Here is a 25,116-nt window from a genome sequence, read left to right as displayed (position 1 = left end):
GATGATCCACTGTGGCAGCATTACCCTGGCATGGGGGGGAAGACACAGACAATTGGGAAGCAGACATTAAGAATTGACTTGCAGAATTTTATTTATTAAAAATGAAATCAGATCCCCCAAAGTTTCTTTATGGATTATTATGCCTAATGGAAATTTCGGGGTAAATTTAACATTCCCTGCTCAGTATAGTAATTATAGAATTACTGTTATAGGTAAGAAGGTTAGATGATTAGAGTTATCAGTAGTCTTGGGAGAGCTGACAGGTTCATTACTAAATAAAAGTAATTTATACTAAATTGAAAATGGCAGCTGATTCTTAAAACATGGTTTAATGGGCAAGACATCATGAGGATATTGGAGACATGTTGGAGAAGAAGAAATTGCAATAGGTCTGAAGTCACAGAAAGTATGTGGTTGTCCTTTTGCTTAGGCTCTCCCTGAGGGCTGACAATAGGATATATTCCTATTTGTGACAGAAAGAGAACAAATATTGGAAGCAACTGTCTCAGGCCATCAGTCAAAATGTACAACCCAGACAAGGTCACAAAAAAAAAAAAAAACTAATCAAGAACATCTGTAAGTAACATAACCATACCCCCCCCTCAAAAAAAAAAGACTGACCCATGCATATTTCACCTTTTTAAAATATACATCAATTTTCTAAATATCATTTTAGAGGAATTTTTACTGGGATTTTTTTTTCTTTCATCTATTTGGCATCTCTTTCTTTCTACTAAAATGTCTCTGTTGCATATCTGAGTCACCTTAAATCTACATGACACGCTTTGTTCCCAGCCTCCCTACACTCTGGTTTCCCTAAGCCATCAGCTGGAGTGGAGTTCAGGGTAAGCAGTACAGCATGCTGATTATTCACTTGTATATGGGAGGCAAATGATCAAGGCTCAAATCCTGTTTCTACTCCCTGCCAGCTCTGGAAACTTTGGAGTTACTGAATTTAGAAGACCATCTATAAAACAGAATATTTACTATATCTGTACCACAAAGTTATTATGTATATTAATTAGGATAATTCAGAACTTTTCCTGTAGAGGTTACCACCGTCTCTCCTCATTCACACCTCCATGCAACCACCCACCAAAGCCATTGATCTGGGAACACTTGCTAAATCTACCCTGTTCTCTCTTTCCTCACCTGCCCCGCCCTCCCTTTATCTCAGACCACTGTCATCTCTTCCCTGGAGTATTTTAATCAATTCTAAAGAAGGTTGCTTGTCACGACTGCTCCTCCTGCCCTATCTCCCTCAATGAGTGCCTGACGAAGTAGCCATGTGAGGGAGAACACTTCCATGGCTCCCTACTACCCTCCCTCCATAGACGTGTCTCACTCATAACAAAAGATACAAAACCCTTTCTTATATGACCACTTGTTCTTCACCTGGCTTTGCTCCTGCCTCCCCTCCCTGTGGGGTCAGTGTTGCAACAGAACTGAATTATTGTCACTCTCCAAACAGACATGCTCTGGGTCTTTTTCCCCACGCCATGGAGAACACTCCTTCTCCCCTCAACTCATCCTGCTCCACTTACCAAAATATGGCACTCAGTGTCTGTCCTCCAGCCCCACTGCCCCCTCCCAAATTGTCAAAGATGTCAAGGTCTTTTCCATAGGAGGACTTCTCCACATAGTCATCCCTCTCCCCACTTTTACCTCATGAAGTTCTACCCATTAATTTTACATTTAAATTTTAATTTAATTTTAAATTTTTTGGTAAAATACCCTTAAACTTGTCAGCTCAAATGTCATTTCCATGGGGAAACCCCCTCATTTATCATTGGTTGAGGGTGGTATTCTCTCCCCCACACTGTAGTTTGGGCAGGACAAGCATCCTGTGGAGACCATAAAAAACCCTCAGGGAGCATGTTCATGAGGAGAAGCCACTGCTGCACACAAAAATGAGAGGTGAGTGCCAAGTGATAACAGTGGCGTATGAGATCCTTGGTGACAGTCCCAATGGACTCTTATTTTCTTGACTCCTTTCCTCACTAGTTAATATTAAGTCTCAAATACATTTGTCACTCCAAATTTTTTTTTGAGAAGCTACTTTATAAAAGAAATGGGTGAAATGAACTTTAAATCTTATATTATTTTACCCAATATATCCAAAGTCTTATTTCAACATGGAATCAATATAAAATTGTTAGTGAGATATTTTGTCTTTTTTTTTGTATTGTCTTCAGCATCTGATATGTATTTTGCATGTATAGCGAGCGTATCTCACTTTGGACTCACCATATTTCGAGTGTCCAAAAGTCATGTATGATATCACTAGTGGCAGCATGGCTCTAGAGGACAGATTCTTGACAGAGGCGAGCAGGTCAGTAAATTTTTGCTCCATGGTAAAAGTCTCAGCTGAGGCGGGGCCTCCTCAGAACGTGTCACTGAGCCCTTGGGACTGGAACTAGGTGCTCACCCTAAGAACATCCACAGCTCTCTGCTGCCTCCTGCACAGTGTTTGTTGTACTTAACTGGGGTTGTCTGTCACCCCTCTGCCTCTCCTCTAGGCTTCTGGAGGATGCGAGTTCCCATCTTGTTCAGCTCTGTGTCTGTAGCACCCAACACAGTGTCCAGAACTGAGGAAACTTCTTCAAAGTTTCAAAGATTTTTATCGCATTTTAAAGATAAAGTAATTTGATTAGGACCCTTTGTGAAATTTTAGTGAAAAGGTAAATTTTGTGCATTGATTTTATAAGGTCTTTTTTTTTAAAGAAATACTACTATAGTCTCAAGGGATTACTCAACTGGTAGCTGTAGAAATTCAGAAGTTTGAAAATGAGCAATGCAGTCACAAAGCTGAGTAGGCTGTCCATAGCCATATTTAATGAATTAAAGTAAACAATATCATGCTTTCTGTTCTTACTAGTTAATAATCTAGAACCTAGACCAGGGCTTCTCACAGTGAGGTACCAGACCAGCAGCAGATCAGAAATGTCATCTGGGAATTTGTTAGAGATGTAAAGGCTTAGGTCCCACCCCAGCCCTCCTGAACCAGAACTGGGCAATCTGTGCTATAACAGGTCTACCAAGTCCTTCTGAACCTCAGTGAAGTTTGAGAACCCCTGTTTCTGATGCAATAACTGCCAAATTACTCTCCTCTGAGAAAATCATGACACCATAGGGAAGAGGGCTTTCTATGCCTCCAATTTTACACAACTAAGCATTGGTTCTGTCTGCTGAGTGTAGTTTCTTTACTTGCAAATTAGAGTTGCCCTGCATATCCTCTTGTTCTGCATCTGCAGATTCAAACAACCAAGAATTAAAATATTTGGGAAAGAAAATGTGTATACTAACAGGTACAGATATTTTCCCTTGTCATTATTCCCTAAACCATATAGTAGAATAACATGCACATAGTATTTGCATTGTATTAGGTATTATAAGTAATTTGGAGCTGATTTAAAGTATCCAGGAGGTTATGTGTGGGTTCTATGCAAGTAGTATACCGTTTTATATAAGGTACTTGTACATCCATGGATTTTGGTGTGCAAGGGAGTCCTGGAACTAATCCCATGAGGATATAATGGAATTATTGTTTTTTTCATGTGAAGTAAAGGGAATAATATGTAGAAATTCATTCTGGTACAATGTCATATAGAGATTCAATAAACATATGTTTAAGTAAATCCATTTTTGGAATTCTGCAATTTTAAAGTAGTGGCAAGATACATATAGATAGGACTGTTGTTTTTACAGTTGTCAGCTTTGGAGTAGATATCAACAATTATATATTATAGACTATATTATAGAACTATAATGGGTGAGGGGACATTGCTACAAAATGTTCATATTGAATCATGGAAAACTCATACATTGCTTTCATCTTAAACTTCAAAACTCCAAATCATTATCTTGAAATTCTTATTTTCACTACCTAAAAAGCAAAGTCTTATTCCAGAAAGAACAAATATGCTAAAGGAAGAAAGTGATAAAAATATGAAAAGGAAAGTTTTTCCCTTCCAGGATAATGTGGGGTTTGCTCATAACCTCAGATATATGTCTATTAAATTGCACCCTAGAGAGGACAGATATTAAACTATACAAAGTCCACAAGACTTTCCCTTTGGGAGTTGCCCCACATGGCACTTGCACTCACACATGGATACCTGCAATCAGTAAATTCCCAAGGGGCCACATGGACAACCCCAATTGGAGAGTCGGCGTACTCACTGATGTCACACATTTCCTTCAGCTCAAATACTCCACATTATTCTACATATTTGAAATAAATGCTATCCGTATTCTGAATAATCATCTCTAGCCTCAGTTCCATCTTGTGTAGGCAGGAACATCTCAGGAAACCATTCCATCCTTTTGTGTCAACTCCCAAAGGGAAAGGCTTTTGTTTCCCAAAGAGCCTAATTTATTCCCTCTCCAGCATTTTGAACTTTGTAGGTATTCAACAAACATTAATTGATGACAAAGATTTTTAACAGCTTTTGAATGTATTCATGGGGTGACTTTTCTATTTAAAGAACATCTTTATATACTTTCCATTCTTCAGCAAAAAAGCAGTTCCTCTTGCCAGTTCTGTATTTAACATCTGCACGAAGCACATTGTGTGCCTGTTTTAAACAAATGTGTGGGCACACTGGTTATCTCAATTCAGGAACATAAATGACAGTATGCAGAAATACAGTTTGTAGAAGGAAATTTAACCTTAGGGCTTAAAGTTAATGGAAAAATGCACTTGTTGCTTTATTTGAGAGTGAAAGAGAAAGTGCACAAGGGAATCTCATTGTAATGCTATTATGCTAACTTCACCTTGGTCATAATTTTCCCAGATATGAGGTAGACACCAGGTTATTTGTACGCCTTTGAATGGGTGTAATTTATGGTCAATTCACCATTATAGATAAACTACTAGAATAACGTATCGGCGTAATTAGACCTCTAACCTCAGTTGCACTGTAAAGACATTAGAAGACATTGGGAAAGCTGCTTAATTTGTATTTGTTTGTTTCTTTAAAAAAAGACACATTAGTGTATTTCTTATTATTGTCATTCCTTAATGGTTATTGATTGTGTGCAGGATGCTTTGTATCTGTACAAAGTACTGCAACTTCCCCAGGGAAGTTTGTGCTAATGAATAGTTTTTCTAAAGTACTTAGAAATCCTTGGATTAAAAACTAACCATATCAGAATAAAAGTATTTGTATTAACATGCCATATGGGAAACCATATGTTATCTATTAGCAGAGTAATATTGAAAATAGACCTCTGGTGCATTGGTTTATGCTATTTATATACCAAGATATGCAACAGCAAGTTGGGTTTGCCAAGGTCATACTTTCAATGCTGAAATGCCACAATGTTTAATCCTCTGCACATATTTGTTGAGCTCCTTCTTGACTACATACCATGGAGTGACCATGAAGCACGGTGTTTATCATTATACTGAACACATGGAAGGGATAGTTGCATGCTAGTCTCTTCTCCTTGAACTCATGTTGCACTTAGGTCTTGCTTGACAGGCACATCTAGTTTGGAAATACCAAGTTTTGTTATTTCTTCTTCCTTGTGCATGGTTAACTATACTATTTAAGACATGCTTATACAGAGAGAAGGCTGAGGGAATTTGCTTCTATGCCCTGAACTGAGGATCAACCCACGACTCTTATGCCTCCTCCATAAAGTCTTATAATGCTATTTGAGTTTATTTGGAGTAGGACTGGCTCTGCCAGGCAGGAACGTGTGGATCAGCCTTTTCCCATACTGGCTATGGATGTCCCAGTACTTCCCAGGAGACTCTTAAGTCATTAATCTGGAGAAGAGTACTGTAACACACTCCACACAAAATCTCCACTGGCCAGGGAAAAGAATTTCTTCTCTTAGCTTGGTGCTCTTAGGAGGATACAAAACAGTGATGGGTATGTTATAACAAAGGCCTGGGCTCCTGTCTAGACAATTCTCCTTGAAAAATTCTTCCCTACATGATTCATGGCCCTTATATTTCATAAATAATCTGAAAATAGTTTTCCCTCTTTTTCCTGACTAATTCATGAACTAGCCAGGCAGGTAAATCCACAGCACATTTTATTAATTTGCAAATATTTATTAAACATAAACCAATGCTCATTCTAGGTACTTAGGAGACATCTGTAAATAAACCAAAGATCCTCACCTGAATAGTTCATAATCGAGAGGGGGCAGGTACACATAAACATGAATATAATACCCACATAAATTATAGATTAGAAAATGATGGATGATTGGATTAAAAAAATTAATCTAGAAAAGAAGAGAGTAGATAGAGGTGGCAAATCGTTTGCACTATTCAACAAAATATACATCACAGACCCCATTGAAAAGGGTACAGTTTAGCAAAGACTTGAAGGAGGTGGCGGGGGACACACCAGGCAATACTGGAGGAACGGCACAGAGACCAGCATGGTGGCATCACACAAGTGGAGAAGAGATCAGAAGGAAGTGAGGGCAGGAAAACACAAGGAGTCCCCAACACTTAAGGTCTTGCTACCATCAGAGCTTTTGAGCAGAGGATTGGTGTGGTTCAAATCACATTGACTTTTATGCTAAGAATAGACTTGAGAACAAGAGCTGGAACCACAGCACATGTTGAAAAGTCATTGCCACAGCCTTAGAAGGAGGGGACACATAGTGGCCCCAGGAATGGTGGTAAAAAGATGAACTCTAACTTACCTGCGCTCCCTGTACTTCACCATATTTGATTATTAAGAACTATTCTCTGATGGCAGCTAATAAGAATACAAACAACAATAAGTGTTGGTGAGGATATAGGAAAAAGGCACACTCACGCACTGCTGGTGGGACTGAAAATTGATGCAGCCAATATGGAAAGCAGTATGGAGATTCCTTGGAAAATTGGGAATGGAACCACCATTTGACTTGTTATCCCACTCCTTGATCTATACCCAAAGGACTTAAAAACAGCATACGACAGGGACACAGCCACATCAACGTTTATAGCAGCACAATTCACAATAGCTAAACTGTGGAACCATCCTAGATGCCCTTCAGTAGATGATTGGATAAAGAAAATGTGGTGTATATACACAATGGAATATTATTCAGCATTAAAAGAGAACAAAATCATGGCATTAAATAGATAGAGTTGGAGAATATAATGCTAAGTGAAGTAGGCCAATCACAAAAAACCAAATGCTGAATATTTTCTGTGATATAAGGATGTTGATTCATAATGGGATTGTGGGGTGAGCATGGGAAGAAGAGACGAACTCTAGACAGGGCAAAGGGAAGAGAAAGGAAGGGACGGGATAGCATAGGGGAAGGAGAGACAGTGGAATAAGATGAACATCATTATCCTAAGTACATGTATGAAGACATAAATGGTGTGAGTCTACTTTGTGTACAAACAAGCTCTATATGTGTAATATGAATTGCAATGCATTCTGCTGTCATATGTAACAAATTAGAATAATTTTTTTAAAAAAACTATGATATAGAAGAGGCATGAAATTTTTAAGCTAACCTACAATTTACTAAAGTTTAAGCAAAAATTCAGATACAATTCATACCTTTTCTACGTAGAGAGCTGAAAAATGTTTCAAGAAAAAGTACTAATGATTAGGGAGAAAAATGAAGTTTCCTTTTATCTGTGAGTAAGTATATATGAACATTCTAATTGCTATAAGGCATTGTGCTGAATGCTAAGAACTGCAAGGGGTATCTCCTATAAGAAAGGGCTGTTGCTATAACAAAATACCTGAGGCTGGATACTCATAAAGAAGAAAGATTTATTTAGCCCACAGTTTAAAGACTAGAAGTCCAAAAATCAGGCAGCCCCATCAGTTTGACCTCTGGTGAAGGCCTAATGATTGACAGTTTTGCAATGGCAAAAGCACATGCAGAAGAGACCACATGTTGGGACAGGAAGTCAGACAGTTAAGAGTCAGACTTATTCTTCTTATAACAACTCATTCTTCTAGAAACTAACTGGAGTCCTCAGGATCTTCATTATTCCTCTCTGAAGACAGTACCCCCAATGAACTATTCTCCTTCTTCCAGGCCTCACCTCTTACAATACCACAACATTGAGTCCAAGCTTCCAGCACATGAACCTTTGGGGCACAAAGTCCAAACTATATCAAACCATGACAGCAGCTGAGCAGAGGACATGGGCAAAGAGAGAGACCTCAGGCTCTGGCATAATCTGAAGCTCAACTGAAGTCCCAGCTCTGCCATAAACTATGATATCAGAGAAGTTACTTGAATTCCCGTCTGTAAAAAATTGAGATAAAGATTAACTCAGTGGAGTCTGTTTCAGGATTCACGGTAACCTGTGAGGTGTATAAGTATCTAAGTGGTGCAAAAGGAAAGTTTTCGAGCAGCAGGTGCCACTCATGTTAGAAGATAACTCCTCTACCATGCATGGAAAGACACGTATGAGGCTTCTCATAGCCACCTTGGAACTCTAATAAAGTGTAATCGATTAACATGGATCAATCAGCTGATGACACTTCCAGCACAAAACATTTAAAGTTCAGGAATTAACTTTTCCACCTTCCTTTCCTTCTTTATTTCCTTCCTTCCTAGAGTCATTATGTCCCAGTGTCCCATTTATAGGATGGTGTACCTATGTAAAAGATGCCATATTATCCCAGTTTCCAATTTATAGGACAATCTATGCTTTTATTCTTTTTTAAATTTTTTTTTAGTTGTCGATGGACCTTTATTTTAGTTATTTATATGTGGTGCTGAGAATCGAAGCCAGTGCTTCACATGTGCTAGGCAAGCACTCTAACCACTGAGTGACAAGCCCAGTCCTGTGCTTTTATTCTGAATGATAATGAAGAATATATATAACTTCTAGATTGTGATTTCCAATCTACTTAAATACATCTATGTGGATTTTGTTGAAATATTTGCAGAATTGAAAATTAGGGGACCTAATGGGTTCTGCAAGGCTGAGCATGTTAGGTGCCCACGTTGAAGGGAGAGGGGCTTTGGGGGGCCAGACTTGGGCTAAGTCATGAGGGCATCTCCAGCTCAGATTGAAGAAAACCAGAGACAAGGAAATGCCCTATGTTCTCCTAGAATGCTAAAAAGGATATTGTAGGAAAATTGGCAAAATTTTCTTGTGGTCTCTGACTTAGATACCGGGAATGTCATCAGCGTTAATCCCCTGTTCTTGATGTGCATGTTGTGGTTATTCACAAGAATATCCTTGTTTATAGAAAATATACATCAAAGAATTCGGGGCTGATGGGAGTGATTAGGGAATGGTTACATCTGCAATTTACTCTCCAAAATTTCAGGGGGGGAAAGAAAGAAATTTTCTTGTAACTTTATGTTGTTTAAAATTATTCAAAAGAACAATATATTTTACATTACAATTTTACAATAAAGATATAACAAAAGTGGGCTGGGGTTGTGACTCAGTGGTAGAGCATTTGCCTAGCATGTGTGAGGCACTGAGTTAGATTCTCAGCACCACATGTAAATAAATAAATAAAATAAAGGTCAATCAACAACTAATAAAAATATTTTTAAAAAAAGATATAATGAAAAAAGGTAATTTATAAAGGCATGAAGATCTTTACATTTTAAAAAAGTTCAGAGTTGTAGTACCATTGCTCCCACCTGTTTAAGTGCCAGAAGGATTTAATTTCCAATGTTCTTTGTGTTCTGTTAATTCAACAAATTTGTAGGAGATGATAGCTTAGTTCGTCAGCTCTTTTTGTATTATTATTTCCCATATTTTTGATGACTCATAATTTAAGCATCTTATCCAAACAACAAATATTAGTTACATTTCCAAGTGGGTGGTAAAGGACTAGTATTTAAAGCCCCTTATTGCTATTATTTGTTATATATGGATCACTAGACAAATTCCTAACCATCTCTGTGTCTCAGTTTTCTAATTAATAAAATGTAGATCATAACACTTCACAGGGTTGCTATGAGAATTAAATTTAATAATCTGTGCAAAGCGTTTAGACACTGAACAGAATATAGGCAATACTCAATAAATGCCAGGTGGCTCTAACTAGTATTAATCTCGGTCCCCCGTAACTGTATTGTTAAAGAAACACATAACATTATTTTATTGGTGGCAGTGCACACTCTTTAGGAGCAGTCCTCTTTCATGTAAACTAATTTTATTTTCGAATATGTATATTCTAGACAATTCTGGAATGTGTGAAATGAAAATATGGATGAAGAGAGTGCAAAATTAAAGGCTGAGTGCTAACTTGGAAAAAAGATAACTTCAAGCCTTTTTCTTCGTTTGTTCTTTTTGGATATACTTGACAGTAGAATGTATTTTAAAATACTATACATATATGGAGAAAAAACTTGTTCTAATTACATTCCCATTCTTTTTTTTAATATTTTGCTTTAGTTGGACACAATACCTTTATTTTATTTTTATGTGGTGCTGAGGATCGAACCCAGTGCCCCGTGCGTGCTAGGCGAGCACTCTACCACTAAGCCACAACCCCAGCCCCATATATTCCCATTCTTATTATTAAACATGATGTGGAGTTACACTGGTCCTGTATTCATATATGAATATAGGAAAGTTTTGTCTGATTCATTCTACTGACTTTGCTATTCCCATTTCCTTTCCCCTTTGTCTAATCCAGTGAACTTCTATTCTCCCCCAATACACATTTATTGTGTGTTAGCATCCACATATCAGAGATAATGTTTGGACTTTGGGGTTTTTTGTTGTTGTTGTTTGTTTGTTTGTTTGTTTTTGCCAGGGGGGATTGGCTTACTTCACTTAGCAGGATAATCTCCAGTTCCATCCATTTACTGGCAAATGCCATAATTTCATTCTTCCTTAAGACGGAGTAACATTCCATTGTTTATATATACCACATTTTCTTTATCCATTCATCTGTCAAAGGGCACCTCATAGCTTAGTTGGTTCCATAGCTTAGCTACTGTGAATTGAGCTACTATGAACATTGATGTGGCTGCATCATTATACTATGCTGATTTTGAGGTCCTTGGGGTATATACTAAAGAGTGGGATAACTGGGCCAAATGATGGTTCCATTCCAAGTCTTCTGAGGAATCTCCATACTGTTTTCCAGAATGGTTGCACCAGTTTGCAGTCCCACCAACAATGTATGAGTGTGCCTTTTCCCCCACATCCTCACCAACATTTATTGCTACTTATATTCTTGATAATTGCCATTCTGACTGGAGTGAAATAAATTCTCAGTGTGGTTTTAATTTGCATTTTTTAATTGCTAGAGATGCTGAACATTTTTCATGTATTTGTTGACCATTCATATATCTTCTTCTGTAAAGTGCCTATTCAGTTCCTTTGCCCATTTATTGATTGGGATATTTGGTTTTTGGGGTGTTAGGTCTTTTGAGTATTTTATATATACCCTAAAGATTAATGTTCTATCTGAGGTGCAGGTGGCAAAGATGTTCTCCCATTCTGTAGGTTCTCTTCACCTTCCTAGTTGTTTCCTTTGCTGTGAAGAAGCTTTTTAGTTTGATAACACCCCATTTATTAATTCTTGATTTTACTTTTTGTGCTTTAGGAGTCTTGTTGAGGAAGTCATTTCCTAAGCCAACATGATAGAGTGTTAGGCCTGCATTTTCTGCAAGGCAGACTCTCTGGTCTAATGCTTAGGTTCTTGACCCACTTTGAGGTCAAATTTCATTCTGCTACAGATGGATTTTCATTTTTCCCAGCACCACTTGGTGAAGAAGCTATCTCTTCTCTGATGTATGTTTATGGTGCCTTCGTTTAGTATGAGATAACTGTATTTATGTGGGTTTGTCTCTGTGTCTTCTATTCTGTTCTATTGGTATTCATGCCTGCTTTGGTGTGAACACCATGCTGTTTTGTTACTTTAACTCTGTAGTATAATTAAAGGTCTGGTATTGTGATGCCTCCTGTAAGTCTTTTTAACCCAAGAAAAATAAGCATTTCATTTTTTATTAATTAGCTATCATCAGTTCCTCACAACAACAATATTGCTGCATATCAAATCACTCCCAAATGCAGTTCCTGACAATGGTTTATTTACTCTCAGTTGATGGAGGCTGGGCTCAGCTGGGTGGTTGTATTTTCCAGCTGTGAGTTGCCTGAACCCAGCTCCAGATTGTGGTTTGGGTTCAAGTCTGCACCACATATCTCTCTCCTCCTTAAAACAGCAGCTACAGGGATATCTTCCTATCATGGCAAATATCAGGAGCACATGTAACAAATTAATTTATGCAGTATATTCAATCCCTTTGCTCACATTCTGTCCAGTAGCATTTCATTGTCCAAACCAGGTCACATGGGCAAGCCCAACATCAATGGCCTGGAAGTATTCTGTACACAGTGAGAGGACATTGAGATACATAATCCTATTACAGGGAATTGAAGGATTAGGACCAAGAATCTAATCTGCAAACCACTGCATTTGAATTGTCTAGAAATCTTGAGACTTTTATGAGAAAAAGCAATAGAACTAGCAGATAGTATACATCAGTTTATTTCCTCAGGAGCAGTGATGGATTTAATCTGATTTACCTCCCTTTCTCTTCAAATCTCCATGCACATCTCACGAAAAGAGCTACAAGTTTCAGGGTAGCAATTCATGGACATAGGTTGAAAGTTTGCACTTATAAAACTCTCTTATATGGAATTAAACTTGGACTCAATTCTTATCATAGTCTAACCAGTGTTGTGTGTATTCACATAAATTCACTTTGCAGCAGGAGTCTCTTCTCTCATTTCTATGTAATTTTATAAAATATTCTTGCAAACAGTAACATGCTCAATAAATATGGATTGAAAGATTGGGAAGTGAGAGTCCTAATACTGGAGAAATGAGAAGATACAGCCAATAGAAGAAATCTTGCAGAATACTGTGCTTTTCTGCATGAGAAAGCAAAGTATTATGTCACACTCAATATAAACACTGTGGAAATTTATTTTCTGAAGTAAATATGTGATTTTAAAGGTATATTAATCAACAGAATTTAGCTATACAGAACATAGTTTCTGTGTGACGTTTTAAGCTAGCAAAATAGCTTGGCACTTCTCTGTACCTATTGTTTCACATTTATTGTAAGCCTTTTAAAATCCCTTCTAAAAACCACAAGTTTATATGCCCCACTCCACTTAACTTTTTTATTGTTTATGTGCTTCCTGTGAAGACAGTCAGACAAGGCTGATAAAAAGAAAGCTTGTCCTTATTAAATACTTACGGGCACCTGAATAATGTGATTTTTTTTCTACCCAGGCAAGTCCACTGTTTCACTAAGAACTCACCCATTGGAAGCATTTTAAATGGATGCAAAGTTAAAAGCCAGCCAAAATGTCCTTCTAAAAGAGAGTGCAATGAATGCTAATCTAATTGCTGCCCAAGAATGCATATGCTGGGCTCTAAAAACAAGACCTCTACATTGGTTCCCCCTGCTGGATTTGAGGATGCATTGTCTTGGAAATTGATGCAAACAATATCCCTAAACCTTTTTCATCTGAGGGCACATTGCTCAAATATAGCATGCTTCTAGAAAGCATTTGTTTTGTGATAAGCATGCTAAGTGTTCTTGAGTTTGCTTCCCAGAGGCAGAAATACTGCAAGCAGAAAACTGTGTGGCTCATACTCAAAATGGATAACAAAAGTGTGCCAGTTGATGTCTGTGCTAGGGAGGGGGATGGCATGCATGTGCACTGAGGAAAAAGCCCAGGGGAAGTAGGCCCGGTAAATTGCCAGTCTAGGTTTTATTATTAGAAGGTTGGATTTGGGGGTCTGACCATGAATTTATTTTTTATGTTTTTAAAACTTCTGGAACCAGTCCTCACATTCTCATGACTCATTTCTCTTTCCCTACTTGTCTTACTCTTTGTAAGAAAGTGCTTTATCCTCACCCTATAAGGGACATGGTACCCAGCCTAATTCTAAAGGCAGCCTTTCACTTGTGGACATCACTGCAAAACCTGTGTTATGAAGTCTATCTGTTGGGAAAAGCTGGGATTTCTCCCCTGATGGGAGGAAGTGGGGGAATAATGGCTAAGTTTTTGGTGCATGCCACTGTACCAGGTTGGCCTTGTTAAGGGGGAAAGATCAACCATGGTGGTTATTTCCTGCTAGAGCAAAAGCCAAAGCTGTTGTTTACATGGAGAATCACAACAGAAAAAAAAATGTCAGAGAATCATGTGGTTCTTATAAATATGTATTTAGAACACTGGACATAAGAGCCGCAGGTTCTCATGTCAAAGATTATACATTGTCCCTCATCAGATGGCACAGTGCTGAGCCATCAGAGGGGATTCTGTACATATTATGGATTTATTGGTTGCATTCTTCCCAACTTCAGAGCAACCCCCACACGCTCTGCCTTTTTTTCCCCTCACTCTCCTATGTACCTTGCCTTTCGTTCAGGTCAAATCCAAATGTGTTCTGATCAGAAACTCTATTCCATAGTTTATTTTCCAGAGCTTCTTGGTAAAATGTTTCTCCATTGCTCTTGAGGTTCTTGTTTCAGCTCTACTCTAAAGGCCTCTTCTGGGGAGGATTTCCTACCAGTCCTTCTGCCTCTTCATTAACAGCCAGCAGTGCTCACAGACGCTGGTGCGTCAAAACACTCAAGCAAGATGAGGTTAAGTGATTTGGGCCTGCGCGTGGGTCAAGAGTTTTGAAAGGCTGGCTGAGTCTTCTGCCCCTCGTCACACTGGCTCATTCTGGGCTAAGTGGGAAGGTGTGAGGAAAGGTCACTCACGTGCCCGGCCCCTTCTCTTCTCATATTTGTCTGCATGGGAGGCTAGCCCGAACTTCTTTGCCGTGAGGCGGGCTTTCCAAAAGGAGGAAGCAGAAGCTGCCATTCCTCTGAGAGGAGCCGGAAGTCCTTGATCATCACTTTCACCACATCTTGATCTAAGCAAGTCCCAGCACCAGTCAGAATTCAGAGAGAAGCAAGAGAGGCTCCATTTCTTGGGAGACAAAGGATTTGAGACTATCTTTAACCCATATTAATATAGGCTGGTACCTTCTGTTTCTCTATCTTCTGTACTTAACTACATATTTTTATATCTTATTTTGTTTTTGTATCCTTAAAGAAATTTTCATTTGATTTGCTTTATTTTCTAAACAGAAAGTGATTGGAGGCGGGGGGGGGGGGGGGGGGGGGGGAGGGGGGTGGGGAGTCCTCCCAGCAATGAGGTATAAAATCAGGAAAGTTGATTTTTTTTTTTTTACATACCAATCCGCTGATATAATACACATTTTAAGACGAAAGAAAATTTTAGATATTTGCTAGTACACATCCCCTGTTGTCCTGCTTATTTATCTTTCACAGAGTTACATACTAAACCAACATAATCATTTCCAGAAAATATTTCATAGCATAAATATGTTTAAGACTGTCATGTACAAGCTAAGTTAAAATAGACTTTTTTGCAACATATATCAAACAGGAAAATAAAGGGCACAGAAATTTGTTCAACCAAGCTTCTTTACACAGACCCTGTAACTTGAGTCACAGGAGAAAAGTAGATTGGAAATTAAATCTGTATTGCATTTGGGAAATGCAGAGCAAAGTGATGTTACAGGACTGCTGAGTGAATTTTGTTTACTGCAGTTCAACATTTAATCTAGCAAATCATGTGAGAAGGGATGAGTATAAATGCACCTATTTCTGTAGGTAATTTTTCTGTTTCATGCTTCTGATTCATCTCTCTGCCTTGCTTTATGGGGAGTCATGCTACATTGATTGCAATTAATTTCAGTGCTGCATATTAGCCATAAAGAGATATTTCATAAATTGACTTGATGTGTTTTTTTTTTTCCTGTATGGTTTTCTTGAAAGATGAGAATGGTCCAGAAGAAAAACAAAGTGTGGAAGAAATGGAAGGGCAGAGCCAAGAAGCAGGTGGGCTCAGATTTCTTTTGAGGAGTCTCCTAGGCCTCATCCACAGAGGTGAACAATAACTTTACTCAATGCTATTGTTTGAAAATGTTTATACCTTTTTCCCTGATTAACTCAGACATTCATTTAGGTCTGCCGGTCCTGTTAACTATGAGTTGCCTGTGCTTCTAAATAGAATGTGGTCCATTCTCACTCAGTGTCTCATTCACCAGTTCCATTACACTTCCCTATAATAACAGTTTGCTTGGTAAATACTCTAAGAAGGGTGGCTAGAGATTGGAAGTGTCAAGTCAGAGCTTGGATGACTTAGGTCAGGCAAAAATGAGTATTTAGTTTGAGGGGGAAAAATTAACTGAAACTGTTTAAAGGCAATGAAGAAGATGCTCTTCCTCCACAATGAATAGAGTGGTTTTCACTCTTTTTGCACTAAATTTTGAAAAGCCATGCTTCTGGTTATTTCTCTGTGTATTATAGGAAATAGTGTCATGGAGCCTGACTATCCCCCCACCCTCTAAGAGCAATAAAAGAGATCAAAAACCTTCCTGACATCACCTCTGTTCACTAAAGGACAGATGTGTCAGTTGAATGTTTAGAGATTCTACAACATATATTATAAATTGAACATTTTAAAATAAAATAGCACTTAAGGCTCAAAAGGGATTGAAATCACCTTTGATTTATCATCTCTTTCTACCCGATATTGTACTCGGGCACACTCTCCTTTAAAAGAATAATAGGCACAACCACGCAGTTACCAGCATAACCATCAAAATAAAAACATCCTTCTTCCAACCATTTCCAAGTGATCTTTCCGGTTCTAATGAGGTCCACAGAGGGGCATTTTTTAAAATAGTGGACTCTGTCTGACGTGTGCCAAGCACGTCCTAGGCCATATGCTGAACTCCTGGAATTAAACCAGGTAGTGTGATAAGTTTTCCACTGAAAACTTCCCACATTAACCTTGGAACTTTTGCGAGGGAACTGGAAGCTTTTATTATTAACCTGGAAGATGGAATTGAAGAAGGCCAATCAAAGAAAGCACTGAAGCAAGGCAGCAAGGACCTTGTGTACCTATTACTGGGTCAACTGGCTCCCTTTGCTGAAACGCAGTCCTTGCAATGAAATGAATTTCTGATACTGCAAACTGTTGTTATCCAACCTTCCCCGCCCCCCAACCTACACATCATTATGATCCGTAGAAGATGAGCCTTATGTGAAAAGCTGTCACTGTTTTTGCTGTTTGGGGCTGACAAGTATTTGTCTACCAACTGCTGACAGCTGAGGCCATTCTCTGACTGTTGAGGTCTCCTGGGTTTTATTCACTCATTTCTCTGTCCCAAGCTGTCTTTATCAACATAGATATTTTTTTTCTAACCCATGTACATATACACGTACTCTCACATGCATGGATATACATGCACAAACACTTTCCTGTGTTCTATTTCATATTTTTCCAGTAATCAGCTGAGTACAGATAGTTTCTTTTTGGATTTGGGATTACCTTGACTATGAGCAGAGAGTGGTAGAAAGTAAGCCCTCTTCTCCAGCACTTGCCTCTGATAACATTATCACCCCCCAAATGGGTACCTCTCAATGTAAAGGAGAGCTCTAACTGCATCCCTGAGTGTCTCCCCATGCTCTTCCAGGTGAGCCTACTGCTTTGCAAGAGTCTAGTAGCAGGATTCGTTTGTGACAGTGTCCGGTGTCACCAGATATCATTATGTTCCCTCTGCTCATTTCACAACCACCCTATTCAGAGTGCAGAGAAATTGAAGACATGGTTCTGATTATTAAAGCTCTTTGACCTGCTGTCATTTTCCAAAATAAAAATATCTTCTTTCCATTTGATATAATTCCCAGTGCCAGTTTTTGTTCTGTAACTCTGCCGGCCTCTTCCATATGATGGAGAAAAGATACAATCTCAAAATAGCATTATTTAGAAATTTGACAGTTGTCATGATTGAATCAAATCAAAATTATATGGAATATTTATCAAGATGTCCATAACAAATCCATACCAGTGGTTTACTGTGACCCAGACACTGTTTGGACACTAAATATAAAGTAGTAAGTAAAAAAAAAATAAAAACAGCACCCCTATTTTCCCAAAGTTTGTATTCTGGTGGGGTGACCCTAACAATAAACAGACAAATAGGAAATATATCAGATAGTGTAAGTGCCTGGAAGAAAATGGAGGAATGATAGCCAGATGGCAGCTTTTTGTTGGCTGGATTTGGGGAGGAAACAGGAGTTAAAATGAGATTTGAATGATGAGACAGTGAAAGAAACAGAGATGGCAGAGCAGAAATAAAATGCCTCTTAGCCACTTTGGGCTTAATATTGAAGACAGGCCAGTGTGACCAGAGCAGAGTGGTCTCAGAAGAACATTGTGTGAGATTCAGAAAGAGATCACATGACTAGACAGTGTCTGATGGTGTATGGTTTGACTTCATAAGAACTGCAGTAAAGATGTTCATGGAAGGTTTTAGGTATCAGAGCAACATGATCTGTGTTTTAACAAACTCACTGTGCCTGCGAGGGAAACTGGGTCAGAGAGCTGCAGAAGATGAGTTAGAAGGAGACCACAGGAAAGCAATGATGGTGGTTTCTGGAAATGAGGCCAAAAGGACTGATTCATGTCACATTCTAGGGATAGAGACAACAGGACTTGCTGATGTACTGGATGAGGCCTAGGAGGGAAAGAGGGATCCAGGTTAAGTCCTCGGTTTCAGCTTCAGGGACTACATGGATGACAGCGCCACTTACTGATATTCAGAAGACTATCCATAGGGCACAGTTTTTGTTGGAAAAGTTAATAGTTCAGTTTTAGCTATTAACGATGAAACGATGTTTAGACCACCATATGGGATGCCAAGAAGCCAATTAGATATACCAGTCCAGATTTCCAGGGAGAGATGAGGGCCATAGACACAGGTTTAGAAGTCACTGACATAAATAATATTTAAAACTACGGGACTGTGTGATATTATTAGGGAGACTAGGCAAATAATGAAGATAGTGGGAGCAGCTACAACAAAGGGCCTCAAGAGGAATAGGGCAAAGACTGGGAAATGCTACTGAGAAGCAAGAAAAAAAAAGAGAGACATGATCATTGGGATTGCCAAGGAAAGTCTTGAAGAAGACCTGGAGAAGATACCAACTCGAGTGGATTATGGAGAGCTTAAGTGAGGAGGTGGGGAACAGTAACAATAACTTCTTTTAGACAATTTTGCTATGAAGGGAGGTAGAGAAATGGAAAGATGTTGTGTCATCAAGGAAAGGTTAAAACTCATTCTCTCTCTCTCTCTCTCTTTCCCCCTCTCGCTCTCTCTCTCTCTTTGTTTTTTTAATTGAATATAGTCACCTAACCAAAAAAAAAAATAATCTTTATTCTCTCCAACTATCCTCCTACTAAATACTTTATTCTCTGTTCCAGTAGAGGCATAACCTAAATGTAATAGTCACATATATTATGGACAAAAGATATGCTAGAAAATAAGGGATTTGCCTCCAAATGTGTGTTGTTTGTCATGAAAATATGATTGTCTTTAGTTCTCTGACCATGTTATTTTAAGAAAACATACATACATCAGTGTTAGAAGGATGTATATTTATATGTGTGTGTATTCATAAGCATATGCAAATATGTACATATATATGAATATACACACACTTTTTCCAGTTTTCAGGTATTAACCATTCCAAATGAATTTAATAATCTTTCATGTCTTAAACATATGTTTTGATGTTAGCAGCCAGTTATTGTTCTTGGTGCCAAACATGAACAGAGTGCCTGTGATGCTGATGATACTAAGAAGAAAGTCAACTGGGAGGAGGTTAATTGGTGCTGTGAGGGGGGACAGGGACCAACCTCTACATCCTTGGTCCACATTCTGTGCTTGAATGACATGAAGCCAAATTGCTTCTGCTTACCTTCCTCTAAATTTCCAAATGACCTCTGGTCCCTTTTCCCTAGACTCCACAATGACAGCGACAGAATTATTCTCTGCAGTATGGTAGCCTGGCATACTGGTAACCCACCGAAGAGCTATGCAAAGAGGAAGAAAACACATTTAAAGGCCCTTCATAGAACCTTGCTGGGATATACTTTCTTTCGCCATCTGTTACCAAGAAAAATTATATTCCATTCTTTGAGAATTCTGAAGGAAGTAAAATGCTACCATGGTTGGTATGCTACTACCAACAAATAGCATTCTTCACCAAAAAATAGTTTTTAGTCCATTGGTCTCTGTCTTTAACTGAAGGTTTCTGTTGTATTAATTATGAAAAAGGATCACAGCCCCCTGGACCCTTCAAAGACCATTCAGTGCATTACAGTATGAAAGAAGCTCATACTTCCTTTGGTGGAATGTGGAGGGAGATGCAGGGAGCCAGAAAGTCACAGTTTGACAGTATTAACTCTGAGGCCATGTTTCCTTTTCTGCTTTACAGATGGTGTGAGCAATACCACTGTGCCCAGCCCAGCTTCAGAAGAGACAGTTGAAGTCTGTAAAGATGAAGGTATGAGGCCATTTACTACATCTAAAAATCAGACTCTTAGAAGTAGATTATTAGTGTTTTGTTTATACAAAAAAATGAAGCAGCAAACAAATCTAATTCTCTTCAAGCTCTTCTATGTCTCACCACCTATTCTGTTTTATTCCATATCTAGTCTCTTCAGATTTATATACACATTTACATTTGTTCCTCTGGAAAAAAAATAACCACTTCTAAGATAATTATCAGAGAAATTATGGTTAGAGGAGATGTTTATTTAAAACACCAGAATTAGTCAATTCTACTATTTACAGCTACTCATCAGAAACAAATTTGAAAGAGTGGCAATTGCAGACCAACTAGCAGAGATTCTGCTATTCAAGAAAGAAATGTTTGAAAGGTATTCTTAGCAATAAAACTTGGGCGAGAACATCACTCTTCATGCTAGCACTAAGAGAAAATATTGCTTACCTCTTCATGCTAGCACTAAGAGAAAACATTGCTGACCCAGGTATCTCCAGAGAGGGGAAAAAAATCTTACTTTTCTAGGAGAAAATTAGTGGAATATATAAGGGGGGAGACTGATGTCATGGTGTTAACACCTTAAAAAATTATCTCAAGGAAAATAAAATAGTCCTTTCTTCTCCCTCCTGACTGACACATCTCCACATAGAAAGGTAATATTATTTTATATCTGTCACAGGTAACTACTAAAACAATTCTGTGAGTGAGAGTAGATTGTTATATTTGTATAAATGGGTGTCTAGTAGACCATTTGGAACTTTGAGATATGTATGGTGAATGCATTTCTTCACTTGGGGATGATCCTCAGATAGGTCTATATTTGCCATTGATATTGCTACTCTTTGAGTCAATGTTCAGAAAATCAAAGTGGCCTTGAAATTTTAACACTTATTTATTTGCATCATTAATTCAATTTTACTTTTTTGCCTGGTAAATTAACTGATGAATTAGTTAACCTAAATCAAGTGAGAGAATTGCTCAGGGTATGAATTTTGGAGTCAAATGACTGGGACTTAAATTCTGGTTTGCCAGTGGCAACACAAATAAATTTGACAAATAATTCAAGTCATTAACAAGGAAGCATCAAGCACTGACCAGTAATAAGACCCTTTGAGCTCCAGTTTTCTCCTCTGAAGAATGGAGACAATGATGTCTTCTGCACATGATACAATAATACACCTCAATTGCTTAGACTCTTCACCTGGCACCTGTGTAGATTGGACTTCCAGAAAACAGAATGAGATGGAGATTAGGAAGTAGATGTTCATTAGGGAGTGCTCTTGAAGAAATTCACCCCTATAATAAGAAAAGGAAGAAAGCAGAGCTGGATAGAGGAAGAAGCTAACTCACAATGCATTATCAGAAGAAATCTCGGCTGACTGGAGGAGGTCTGAAAATAGTATGACCCCCTCTGATATGCGGTGTACTTGGTGTGAGAGAATCAGGCCATTCAAACCTCCCATGGACAAGGCATTTGATGCTTTCTGCCCTGGGAAGGGGGTGTGGATTTTAGTGAAAACAGATCCTTCCATTGCAGCCATTATGGAAACCAGAGATGAATGAGATCTGTCCACATGTGGGAGAATAAATTCTTCATTCCTGATGTGGGATCTGAGTGACCCAATATAGTATCCACCATGCTCTTGTCATTTCAAATGCTTCCTTTCTTGTTTGTTGCCACTTTTCAAATGAATCCCTTGATACCACCCTTTCTACTACTTAAATTTGTGTTCTGGTATCCCTGGTCTAAAAACCACTTGATATATCTAAAAATGTCATTTATGTCAGATATCCACAGGGGTTCTGGTTTTAAAAAAAAATCTCTAGGTCATTGTTCAGAGACAAAGAAATAAACTCCTGATCATGTCAGAGTTAAAAAAAAAAAAAAAAAACAGAAAGTGGTGTTCATTTTAAGCAGAAAAATTTGAACATGTCCATCATTTGGCTTATGATAAAAATTTTAAAGTGTCATGAAGTCAAATGATCCAGTTGTTTAAAAAGCAAGGAAGAGATAATCTAATTTGAATACCTGGAGCTGAGATTTTTCCTGTTGAGTTATTTAGTTTGAAGATGCCACACCTTTGCAGAAACACAGTTTGTGATTTTTTTTTTAATGATGCTTTTAGGATCTCACACCATTAATTGTTCATGCCAGGATCAATTTTTTTGAAGACTTTTGGGATTTTTTTTTCTTAAAACTTTAAATGGTGGTAATTCCATCAAAGAGTTCTGTTATGTATACAAATGCAGTTCCCTCCTAAGACTAATTGTGAAGTTTTAAGGATTTTACTGAAATCAATCATTAATGTCCACTAACCTATTTATTGGGGAAAAATTAAAATGTTTAGAGTTCACATGAGTAGATAATCTAATTTCAATTAAAAATAGAACATAGGTGATTTTTGTCTTTTTATTCTGAAATAGCACACATGTAAGGCAACTTTGTAATTGATTATCAGATAACGCCTAGACCAAGTGTCTAATATGTACAGAACTGTCATCTTGACAGATAGATGCATAGCCTAGAATGAAAAAAAAATGTTCTCCATTGAAATCCTCCAAGATTGAGGTCAAGCTGAGGTTAAAAGGAAGTCATAAGTGTTGAGGATTCATTTCAAACATTCTCCATTATTAGCGTTCATGCAGAAATATCTCTCCTCAGTGACACCAGGGCTATTTTAGAACCCTGCAGTTATAAGATCACTTATAGAAATGCTTATTAAACTTTCTAGTTTAAGTGGCAGAACATTTTTGCTGATCAAAGGTCCTGAAGGAGCCCTTGTCCTCTTGACTTTGTTTTGAGACTTTGATCCTGGCTGAGCATCTTCTTGGGCTTTGGATCCACCCATGTGTATAGGCCTTGTCTTCTCCTTCCAATAGAATTTGAGACTCGTTCATTACTTCCAGTTTTGCTTGTTGATTGGTTGGCTTTATATCATTATAACTGATTTTCACTGGAAAGTAGCATCTTCCAGAGTGCAGGGATTGAAAACAAGCAAGTAAAAAATGAAATGGCTAATGTCTCATTTTGGAGGAGGTAAGATTTTTTTTTAAAAATTAAGCCATGTGTGAAAGTGGCAGAATTTTGATAGGAGGTGTTATAACCCAGGCATCAGCTATGCCAGTGATTTTGTTCAAATATTTTAGGACATATTTCCCTCTGGCAACCAAGAACTGGAATTCATCACCCTCGTACTCCACATAACTGCTTACTGCAAGCTGCTAACAGGAGGTACAACTGATTGGCTTATGGATCAGGAGCTAGATTTTCATCTACATGCTGGAAACAGCTGTTCCCAATGAATCACTACAACTGTAGGATGGGCAGGAGTTGGGAGGATGAAATATGAGGAGGAGGCATGCTGACCCTAAGTTCATCCACACAGGGTGGATGTCAAGGATGTGGCAACTAGAATGGAACTAAATGAACTCCCAGGTAAAGGTGGCCTGGGAAAATATCAATAATGTTGATAGACATTCTAAGGTTATTTGTCAAACAAGGCATGCATTTATATATTGAGGGACTCTTCCTTTACTAGCAAAAATAATCTATTAATTTCATGGTGTTTTTATACTTTAAATCCTTAAAAAAATTTCAGAAATACAACTGTCAAACCTATTTAATTTAACAAATAGGCAAAAAGACAAAGGGCCATATAAACACAGGAGTAAAATGCATAGGAATATCAAGTATTCTGGTTGAAATTCTGCAAAGTTATCCTTGTTATTTAAGATATAATCAGCCTTCTTCAGTCAAGCGGGACTCTCTATTATAGTTGTATCTACACTTTTAGATCTTATTTTTGCATCTTCATCCACTGCTAAGACCAAGTCACTTTATTGAGGAGGGAGAAAGGTGCTGTTTAAACATCCTGATTTATCTGTCCTATTATTTAATCAGTATCTAATTGGAATTTGAAGGTCAACTAGACCAAATCATAGGCTCATTAATATTAAAAGCAAAATCAATTAATACTCAGGTACACACCTGAACTTGTGTTCCCTTGGAACTCCATGTAAGTCACATCATGGCAGTTATGAAATGGGATGTCCACTGGCAGAGAATTTCTAAACCGTTAGTCTACTTTCAGATGTCAAAATTACTGTAGCAAAAAGAGAAAACTGGGAAAAGAGCCTTTTCAAAAAGAGCAAAAGAGAAAGGGTGAGTTTACTTATGAGGAAGTGGATTCCTGTGCATGCAGGAAGAAGATGATATAAATAATTCCAATCATCAGCATTGTACATCTGGTCACTGGTGTGGGCTCAGAATTGCTCTGAGGATTTTTTCCTCCCCTTGTCTCAATTGTTGTAGAGAAACAAAGCCTTTTGCCCCCATGAAATTCCCATCCTTGGTCATTTTCCTTGGTTCTTGGTGTGTACCATCCCCTCCCGAGCATCTCACCCTCTCAACTATCATAGTAGGGAAAAAGTGGTCCCCCATCCTGGATCTGTACTGATAGAGAGTCTGAATACACTTTAGCATCCTTGAGTTATCACTCTTGGATTTTTGGAGTCTTCAGTGTGGAATGAAAATGTCTGCCCTCTGGAGTTCAGTGAAGGGGAAAGAACTAAGATATATGGAGTGTCCCAGGTACTCAATGTTTTACATTACTGTACAATGCATTCTTCATTTCTCAAAAGGGTAACCTCAAACTCAGAGAAGGAAAGAGAAAGATGTACGTGCAGACTATATTAATGTTGACTCCCGTAGCTAATATCTATATGAATGTGACATCCTTTTACAAAGGGAGC

General features: G+C 38.2%; 1 protein-coding gene across 8 annotated transcripts in view; it reads left to right on the top strand.

Annotated features, from left to right (window-relative positions):
* The window catches only part of Macrod2 (mono-ADP ribosylhydrolase 2), a 1,956,002-nt gene that overhangs the window by 1,805,483 nt on the left and 125,403 nt on the right, over positions 1-25,116 (top strand). For 6 of the 8 annotated variants that reach the window (XM_078051387.1, XM_078051384.1, XM_040275965.2 and 3 more), the window contains 2 exons: positions 15,784-15,894; positions 20,296-20,364. In XM_078051387.1, coding sequence (XP_077907513.1) covers positions 15,784-15,894; positions 20,296-20,364 — 180 coding nt within the window. The remainder of the gene's footprint in view (positions 1-15,783; positions 15,895-20,295; positions 20,365-25,116) is intronic. The other 2 variants (XM_078051385.1, XM_021723258.3) reach the window with 1 other exon arrangement.

Source organism: Ictidomys tridecemlineatus, chromosome 5 (assembly GCF_052094955.1).
Source record: "Ictidomys tridecemlineatus isolate mIctTri1 chromosome 5, mIctTri1.hap1, whole genome shotgun sequence".
NCBI lineage: Eukaryota > Metazoa > Chordata > Mammalia > Rodentia > Sciuridae > Ictidomys > Ictidomys tridecemlineatus.
Note: the sequence above shows the minus strand (reverse complement) of the source record. Positions and strands in the feature narration are given on the sequence as shown.